We start from the raw sequence: 10,403 nt of genomic DNA, 5'->3' as shown, positions 1-10,403 counted from the left end.
TGTTTGCAAGAAAAATTTGAAATAATTACTCATTTAAATCAGGAAAATTTATTAAATAAAAAATCTGAATTAATTTCTAAATGTAGGCACAAAAATAAATACCTATAAAAACAAATGACCAAATCAAACTATCCCCATTCCAAAGAAATTTATTTAATAATTACTTTCTGTAACTTCCCGTTAACCGAAAAAATATAGTAATTAAAATTTTTTTTATAATAATTTATAATTTCCTGTAAAATATTTTTTTCTATAAATCGAATTTTTTTTGAGATTTAGTAGCTCTTCCTGATGATTCAGCAATGGTGAAACTTCAAGTTGAAGAAAAAAGTTAGGTAAGTATTTTTTACTAATTTATTATTGCTCTGTTCTTTAAGAACATTGAGCACTCTATTTGTAAAATACACTAACATAATTTATATTTATATATTTATATATATATATATATATATGTATATATATATATATATATGTATATATATATATATATATGTATAGACACGAGTATGTGTTTTTTACATATATATATATATATATATATATATATATATATATATATATATATATATATATATATATATATATATACATACGTATATATATATACATACAGTGCTGGGAGTATTTTAAATGCCAAGTATTTAAAATACTATTTTAAATACTTTCATTGTAATAAATTTTAGAAAATAAAATTTATAAATCACTGTATATAAATTTTATTTTCTAACAGAGTTCTAATTTATTTGTATTTCTTCAAGTTTTTGTGTGTTTGACACAAAGCACAAATCCTATTTTTATTGTTATCTTGCAACATGGCCAAAGTTTAAAATTATAAATTTTAATATAATTATTTGTTATTAATATTACAAGTATTAATTTTAATTAATAATAAATATAATGAAAGATATTATAGATAATTAAATTTTATATTAACCAAACTATGCATTTTTAGCCTTGGTAATGTCTTGGAAAGAAAACACGTTGAATGAGATTAATTTTGAAATACAGAAAGTTCTGAGATACGCACCAAACAAGGTGAACGTAGAAGATGGCGGGCGAAAACAAAATTAAAGCACAACCAATGTCGTCCCAAAAAACTGCAGCAACAAGAGAATAACTAACTTTTTATTTTTAAATTTATTATGTTAAAATTTCCTCGGAATATTTCTTAATGAACGAAATTACTCTACCACGTTGTAATGTTTTTGTAAATCGACGTTTTTTAACAGTTTCTTCTCATTTTGTTGTCAACTTGTTGTTTATTGAATGTTAACCTTCAGCTAAGTAGATCTATTCAAACGTTTAACAAGCGTTAGAATAACGTTAAGCAACTTTTGAATGGTGTTAATCTTATGTCGTTCGATGTCAAAACGTCAAGATAAAATGTTATAATTATTATCTTGACCAAAAACGTTAAGATAAAAATTATAACATTTCGTTTTAGCTTCTAAATGACAACGTTAGCTAACGTTAGCAAAACTGACGTCGTCCATCCTTTCCATTTCCAACATTAACCCAATGCCAAACCAACCTAAAAAGCCATGTTAGAATGTTGTTATACCAACGTTGCTCGATGTTAATACAACATTAAATAATGTTGGAAAAACATTGAGGAACATTATAACATATCGGTCTTCGTCCAAATTACAACGTTAGCTAACGTTAGCAAAACTGATGTCGTCCATCCTTTCCATTTCCAACGTTAATCCAACGTTAATCCGACCAAAAAAGCAACGTCATTTAACGTTGTATCAACGTTGTTGTGCCCGCTGGGTAGCCAAAATGAAAGGGTTCTAAACAAATTCATATCTTTTACACTAAATTTAAAAACAGATTATCAGATAAAATTTAAAACACTAAATTTAAAAACAGATTATCAGATAAAATTTAAAACCAGTTGATAAATTTAAATTTAATACAATCATATAAATATAATCATTGTAATATAAAGACATTGTAATACAAATCACAATGGTTAAAGATATTAAATATACGTTCTTGTCTTACTATAAAATAGTAAACTATTTTGGGATATTTTTGTTTTCAGCCTCTAATTACCTCAATTTTTTTCAAAACATTTTCATTTGATATGAGTCTATACCCATAGACTTAAAGTTTTACAATGCCAAAAAGTGTTATTACTAAAACATTAATTAATTCTGCGTCGGCAACTGAGTGTGAAAAAAGTAAAAACACCAACCATAGGCTACAGGTATTAACAATAATAATTTTTAAAGGTGAGCTAATTCGCAATAAAGTGTTTGATTAAATTACCAATGCTGCCCAAGAGTGTATATTATACTTTCAACATATTTGAATTTTAATTCGGCAGATCGTCTTAAGGTTCCACTACATACGAACATATTTTAAAAAACCAAAATGTATCGCGATTCACTATATAAAAAATTTTTAATTTGCAGTCAATAGCAACATTATTTCTTAAAAATATAGTTTCAAAATATATAATTATTTTTTTTAGGCGGAAATAAAGATTTCGTTCTATCAGAAGTCTCCTTCAAGTCTCCTTATGCTAGAAATTTTTATAAAGTAAAACGTTTGAAAAAATTATTTCTGTACATTTTCTTTTATTTTACAAAATGTTGTAAGATTTAATTGATTTTGTTTATGGAAGGAATGTTTCATTTGAGAGATCTCGGTTACGAGCTAACTTTATTTTTCAACAGTGGGTGCACTTCAACAGTGGGTGCAAAAAGTGCATTTTTTAAACTTTCGAATAATCTTAAAAATTTTTTGGATAAAAAATTAATTTATCCAATCAGATTCAGTAACAATATGTAATTTTTAATTATGTTCTTCTTTTTTTATTTTCTAAAATTATTTAAATTTTTTTACATTTTTATATAAAGCATTAAACATATTATTCAAAAAAAATTTTTTTGCATCATAAACTAGCTTAAATAATATTAACAGTGTCGATAAATAGTATTAAGAGTGTGAAAAATAACATCAAAACAATATTAAAGTGTTGTAAAACTTATTTCCTTGATCTATTAAAGTTCTATTCTCAGAAAATTATATCAGAAATTGATAAAATAACAAAAGTTCTATTGAACTTTGATAATAAAAATTAAGTATAAAAATTTTCTTTTTAGGATTACCAGTAAAATTAGGTTTTTGTTTTAGTTTTGCATTCCGTATGTCATTTAGGTTCCAAATCTTTAAGAAATTGACAACAGCTTGCTGTGTAATATATATACAAGGTGTCAATTATTGTTACTTTTATAATGGTAAGCGCCAATATGTATTAATGTAAAATGTCATAATAAAATAATTCCTATTGTGAATTCCTTTGTGAATACAAATTAATTCGTAATTCCTTTTCGTAATTCGTAATTCCTTTAATTCGTAATTCCTTTGTGAATACAAATACAAGAATTATTGTTGCATCACAATTTTGTCTTGCCTAATTTCTCCTTAATTTTATTGTTATTATTTTAACATTATTCGTTGCACTAACGTAATAAATGCTTAGATTTAATAGAGTAATATCAATGGAGTTCAATCCATTAGAATTTTAATTCGTAAATTTAACGGAAATTATTTTAAGGAAATTCCGTTGATGCTATAACGACGGATTGATCTGTTACCCAAACTGTTGAATAAAACAGGTTTTTTTAAAGTGCAACTAATTTTTTTTAATTCACCTGCCTACAGCGGCAGTTTAACTGCTAGTAAAGATATTAAAAATACATTACCATACAAATTCTAAACAAAAAAAACTAAAAAATGCGTGGAAACAAAACTTTATAAAACATTATTTTGTATATTGTTTTTATATTAAAATACCTATTGATTTTTTTAAATTTTGTAAACGCGCGTATTTTTTTTTACGATTAGAAAATATTTCCTTGAAGGTTGTTGCCAATAGATGAAATGCTGCACAGGGTCGTCGCTGATGTGTAAAAGTTTATTGTACAGTTCTTCCCTATTTATATCTGAAATGTTTTTCACAGTCAGGTGTTTTTGTAACATTTAACAACCCTCTTTAATTTTTTCCTTTGGGGGTAGTTTTTTCAGGTTAAATAGAAATACTCACTTTGACTCCAGTTCGGAGTTCTGTTTTTAAAGATGATTTAATTGTGTCAATTGCAAAAAAACATTACTTTTGAAAGATTCTTTTGGGTTTTATTCGTCTTCTTTTTCATAAAGAAATAGTCTTTCCTTTATTCATTGGCACTTTTTCTTAAACAGTGGTTCGATGCCAACTTCCTCAGCTGTTTTCTTTGCTTTAGAGATAGAATGAATTAATCCTTTTTTTCGAAAGGTCTTAACAAATTTAATACTATTTTTTAGCTGCTCAGAAGCTAAACAAATGTTTGAGAGCTTTCTATGAACAATATTGTTCACTAAACTAAGTTTATTTCAAACAAAAGATCACGCCAAACTATTAGACTTAAAATGAGAAATCTTCCATCTGAAGTGACTTTGACTTTAATAAAATTGATGCATGATCAGATTGTTCACTAAGCTGTTCCTGAGCTTTAACAACGCCATTGTGTTGATATTGAATTGCTGATACGAACTTATCCTAACTTCTCAGTTGGTTTCAAAGACTTGATTCAGGGTTAGTGTTTTAATATGTTACGATACGACACGATACTTTAAGTAAAGTAGTTGTTTTGCTTTAAGTATTTTAAGTAAAGTAGATGTTTCTCAAAATTCAATAAAGTTGAAAGCAAAAATTGCAAATTAAATTATCTTACCCCAACCACCTAATCAGATAAAAACTTTAAAATTTACATTTTAATTTTTATTACAAATTATTCTACAAATCAAAGGTTTTAAATTTTTTTTGTAGTTTTTTAAGTGCACCCAGAAGTCCTTACATTCTTATCGTTAAGTACCGCGACATAGCATTTAACTAGAGTTTCACGCTTTCTTTTGTACCAATATTGCTTGTTAGGCTCTAGCCCAACATGCGTCAGCCTCGGACCTCGGATCTCTGGGTTCTGAGCCAGAACTCTAATCACTGCGTCACAGCTGCTGTTAAGTTCATTATAATTAGATGGTAAAAGTAGAAACCTCTTTTTAAATTTTAATTTGAGGATAAATTAAATCGGTTAATAGTAATAAATATTTTATTTATGAAATAAATTGAAAACTGACACCTAGCAATCATTAAACAAAATTTATGACATCATAAATGCAATTACAATTATTAACTAAATTTATAAATTAATAAACTATTTGACGATTGAAAAACTATTTAAAAAAATACTGAAAAACTTTAAAAATTAATCTAAGTTTAAACACAGTATTTATTTACAAATATAAAAAAAAGTGAAATTTTAAGAACTTTTTAAAAATAAAATATTTCTGTTAAAGTAAAATGTTAAGAACTTTCAAAAAATAAAATATTTTTGGCTTGAAATACTTCTGTAGTGTTTACCATTCTCTCTGGTCATTCGTTTTAATGAGGTATACTTATTGGTCGAAAAAAAATGTCACAGACTTGTTTTTGCAAATTCCCTTTCAAATTTCAGTGAGTTAACTCTTAGAATTTTCAAAGTAGTAACTTTGAAATTCTTTATTGAAAATCCTAAGAGGTAAAACTGAATAAGGTCACCTCTTAAAAAGTAAAACTTAATAAAGTCACCTCTTACATTTAAAAGTTACTACTTATTTGTTTCAATTTAATCGATATTAAACCTGACATCATTTTGTTCCAAAATTCAGTTACGGTTATATTTAAAATTATTGAAACTTTTTTTTATAATTTTAGAAACTAGAATGGAGGCAAAAAAGGGAGCAAAAATTCTTGATTTTGTTGATAATAAAGATAAGAAAGATGCTTTGTCAATAGCTGATAAAGTCAACGATCGTTACGATAAGAGCAATGAATACCGTGGATCGTTTACAGTACATGGCTTGTCAAGAGCTCTAACTGGTAATTTTTATGAAAATATTTTTTGGGGATTTATAGTGTTATCAAGCTTAACGGCTATAGCAGTCCTAGCCTGGAAATTAGCCGTAAAGTATAGAAATAATGAAGTTTACATTAAATTTTTCTCTAAGGAGTATTCGAAATTGAATATGCCAATTTTTACAATTTGTCCAAATAAAATTGATAAACGAAGAATATGCAACTTAACCAATGATTGTATAAACAACTCTACTGACATTAGTACGCTTTATACAGAAAATAGTTCTTACGCATGGTGGAACGATAAAATGTCAGTTATTGTTATAAACGAATCAAGAAAATCAGTTAAAACAGGAATTCAGCTCAGAGATTATATAAAAAGTACATATTACCAGTGCATTAGAATGAATCTGAGTTTTTTTGATACGTCATCTTCATCTTCAAATGGCATACACGTTTACACAGTTTATCCAAAATCTAATATTGAAGTATATGTTCATGACGAAAAAGAGCAATACCCTTTTTTTCAAACTAAACCAAATTATATTGAAGCTTTGGAAAGCGATGAAATAAACATAGAAGTCATTCAGTACAAAAGGCTAAAGTATCCTTTTTCATCAAATTGTAGTCAGATTTTAAAAGATATGATATTTCCGGGCGGCTACACTAAGCTAAAATGTGTCGAATCATTGAAATGCATGAACTCGCTTAAAGCTTGTGGGGGTACCTATGATTTTTGTGAGCAATTTTTAAACAATAATTTTAGAGTTAAGTACGCAAAAAACTTTTCTGCGCTTGATTTAGATATATTGACCAAATGTTTAAAATCAGAGTATGAAAAAAGTTACGACAATGAGTGTGCATTGGCTTGTGAAGAAAGTATCTTCAAAATAATAATGTCTTATACAACCAAGTGTAGTTGGCTCCAAAATAACGCACGAGAGATTTATGTTAACTATCCTTTAGGCCCATACTATCACGTATTTGAAGAAGCACAATTGTATTCTTTTGAACAATTTCTTTCTGAATGTGGTGGGTTAGTTAGTTTGTTTACAGGAAGCTCAGCTATATCCTTAATAGAAATAACCACATTTTTATGTCTGGTTTTGATAAAATACATATACAACAAAAACAATAAAAAAACACCTTGAAACATCAAAAATAATATCTTGATTTGCATTTTCAATTACATTTGTTTCAAATAAATGAACTTAAAAAATAGCATTTTGAAGTATGAAGAATTTGTTGAGTTTTTTTTTTAAATAAACTTGACATTGTGACAACAATACCTTGTGCTTGGTAATGTTCTAAAATGGTAATGCACCAGTTTTTTACAAAGTTACTTGTTTGCTGATTACAAACTTATGGTTTTTTTGCTTAAACAGTTATCCAGCTCAAAACTTACTTATGATGTTGGGCAACTCAAAATTAGACTTATGTATCTCCAAATTTAGTTCCGACTCCACTCTGAATCTAAAATTAACAAATTGTTTTTATTATCAAAAAAATAAATAACAAAGCGAATATAGATAGATGAAAATACTTTGGAACATGCTTACTTTAGTAAATACAAAAAAAAAAATACATTGTTAGTTAGATTTGTTTGTTATTATTATTAATATTGTTATTGTTATAATTATTGTTATTATTATTACTATTTTTATTATTATTACTATTATCATTTGATAATAGTAATAATAATATTAGTTGTATTTTTAAATAGTTTTTTCTTTTTGATTTAAATATATGGCTAATGAGTGCCGAAAATGATATGAAACTTTAAGTATCATTAAAACGTTGTTGTAAAATATAAATTGTTTCACTTCCAACAACCAATCTTAGTGATTAGTTATGAGTTACTAGGAAACATAGGATAGGGGTAAAAAGCAAGGAAACGGTTACCTAAAGACTTAAGTAGTTGTAGGTTGTATGAGTCAGGAAAACATGAAAATGGATGAGAGTTTTGAGGTTTTAATAATGTGGGAGGAAAAAAACTAGATAAATAAAAATTTTTATAGCATGAAGGAAAGATATAGTAAAAGGACGCGACTTAGCTGAATGATAACCCAAGCAAAAATAAGTTTTGTTTATTTAAACAAAAGATGATTGCTTATTTGACCATGATAATATTTTAGTAAGACATACAAGAATAACATGCAACCATATGACGCTAGGAGAGTGGTTCAAACTTGTCAGACAATCTAAAGTAGCTCTATTTGCTGACAACTCAACTTTATATTCATGTCTTCACAAAAAGTCATCACTTTTTAATCGCTTAGAACATGTTCTAAGTTTGTTAACAAGCAGCCAATCTTAAATATGATCTCTTTTCTGTAACAACTTAAGGCTTGCGGAGGCGTGTGAATTTTAAATCCAAAAAAATTAGTTATTTGCTGTAAAAAACTATTGCAATATTGTTGATATTCCTGTTCGGCTTCAACTCATCTAAGTTCCTACTGTGAAAATTGAAAAAAAAATTTTTGCGGGGGATTTTTGCCGGGGGAAGTTTTTCCTAGAACAAAATATAGTAATCTTTTAATAGACGTTTAATAAACGTATAAGTTGATAAATTTATATTGTAAACGTTTATTAAAAGTTTAGTAAAATGAGTTATGTTAGACTCTAAACGTTTAATCAACATATATTAAATATGATTAAAATCAACCGTCGATTTTTTTCAATAATCGATCGCTAAACATTTTATTATTCTAGACGTTACTGTATTTACTAGGTAGCTACAGTTCAATATTTGCAAGTATGGAGAAGTTTGTGTACTTAGAGCCTCCTTAAATCTAGGCCACTTCAAACTGTAAAGTTCTAAGTTATGCTTCTCATTCCGGTAATTAGTAATAAACTTTATATTTTTATAAAGTTTTATTACTAATTACTTAATTATCTCAAATTGTTTAACAATCCTAAAGAAAATGCATTACTATACGTTCTTGTATATTATATTGCTTTTTACTTAACTACTAAATACTATAGTATTTGGTATTTAAGCGTATAATAATGTAGATGACACTTTTCAAGAGGCTTAAGGGTATATACTTAGCTTGTACTTAGGGGTATATAGTTTTCTTGCACCTAGGGCTTTATGTTCGTAAAGAAGTTGTTTGATAACGAGGTAGATTGATGAATTTTGATTGGTGCAGATATTTGATTGGTGCAGATATTTGATTGGTGCAGAATTTTAAATAATGTATTAATAACGTAAATGTAAAAATTTACAAATCGATATATATACATATACATATTCAATACAATTTCGTAATATATATTTATATATTTTTAAATATTTAAAAGAGATTTAAAATTTAAGAAGATTCAAAACATTTTGAAAATTTGAATTCATCTATTCATATTTTTTATACAAAATTGAAACAGACAAACAAAAACAACAAGAAAAAAATATAAATTAAAATTCTTTTTTAAAAAAAATGAAAGAGTAAAACCGGGTCAAACCGCACATCATATCATTCCGCACACTGATCAAATAAAAACGAAATGGATGTGACTGTGAAAAAAATAAAATAGATTCAAATACAGAACTATCTCCTCTATTCGAATAGATAAAATTGTATGCCGATTCAACTCCATTTTTTTCTTTTCTAATACAACTTTAACGGAGAGTCAAAACTATATATATATATATATTTTTATAATTTTATAATATTTTTATACATTTTTTATCGTTGTGATAAAATAGTGCTTAAACCAAAACTGATATAAAAATAATCTTAGCACTATCTTGTTGGAAATTTAATTTTAATTCTGATAGTATAACTTTTATGCAGCCAGAACAAAAAGTTAAATAAAAAATCAAAAAAAAAAATGTTTACCAAAGAAATATGTAGTTGGAACTAAATTATCATTTAAATAATAATGGATAAAATAAGGGTCGCTCCGACAACGTTACAACCTGTTTCTAGACCCCAATATTTTAGAAAACCGCCTTAAATACTTGCTATAGGGGAGGCCGGGGCTAGTTGGCTTGGTTTTTACTTTAAGGGCTCTGTAGCCCTAACAGCACATTTTTTTGAAAATATTAAAGTGTAGTCTCAAAGAGTATGAATTTGGGTAACTTATAAAAGTTACTTTCATTTACAAAAAAAAATTTTTGAGGTCTTCCCTGGCCCTCAAATAAAATATTACTTTTAGCTGGTACCAAATATTAGTACGTATAACAGCTAAAACAGTAGCCCACTTTTTATCTGTGAAAAAACCCTAAAAAAATTTTTTTTTAATTTTTTTGTAAGAATAAATTCTTTTAAAATTGTTAAAAATTAAAAAAAAAAAATTTATTTTATAAAAATATATTTTTTTTTCCATAGTAAATGCTTTGAGCCAACTTACCCCGTGAAAATTTAGCAAACTTAACCGAAAAGCCTTTTTTTAAAAGCAAAAGATACTGAAAAATGGCAACTTTGAAAAAAAGCCTGACTGGAAATAGTAAACCAATTGTTACTGGAAACTTTACAATATTTTTTTTTTCATACGACTTACTATTTTCTTTGTAAAA

The 10,403-nt window shown here is 26.6% G+C and overlaps 1 protein-coding gene and 1 long non-coding RNA gene across 3 annotated transcripts; both read left to right on the top strand.

Moving 5' to 3' along the window:
* Positions 1–251: 251 nt before the first annotated feature.
* On the top strand, positions 252–1,251 carry LOC136077651 (uncharacterized). Its single transcript, XR_010637152.1, has 2 exons — positions 252–335; positions 953–1,251. It is a non-coding gene; the product is annotated as an uncharacterized LOC136077651 (long non-coding RNA).
* A 4,034-nt stretch (positions 1,252–5,285) lies between these two features.
* On the top strand, positions 5,286–7,466 carry LOC105849803 (uncharacterized). 2 transcript variants are annotated; one of them, XM_065792264.1, is made up of 2 exons: positions 5,286–5,503; positions 5,744–7,466. In XM_065792264.1, exon 2 carries the CDS (start codon positions 5,752–5,754, stop codon positions 7,033–7,035), a length of 1,284 nt encoding a protein of 427 aa, XP_065648336.1. In that variant the 5' UTR covers positions 5,286–5,503; positions 5,744–5,751; the 3' UTR covers positions 7,036–7,466. The 2 variants fall into 2 exon arrangements, with proteins under 2 accessions (XP_065648336.1, XP_065648337.1); XM_065792265.1 differs by having other exon boundaries at positions 5,307–5,439.
* Positions 7,467–10,403: the final 2,937 nt, after the last annotated feature.

Source organism: Hydra vulgaris, chromosome 03, assembly GCF_038396675.1.
Source record: "Hydra vulgaris chromosome 03, alternate assembly HydraT2T_AEP".
NCBI classification, from domain to species: domain Eukaryota; kingdom Metazoa; phylum Cnidaria; class Hydrozoa; order Anthoathecata; family Hydridae; genus Hydra; species Hydra vulgaris.
This window is presented reverse-complemented; position numbering and strand designations above follow the sequence as displayed.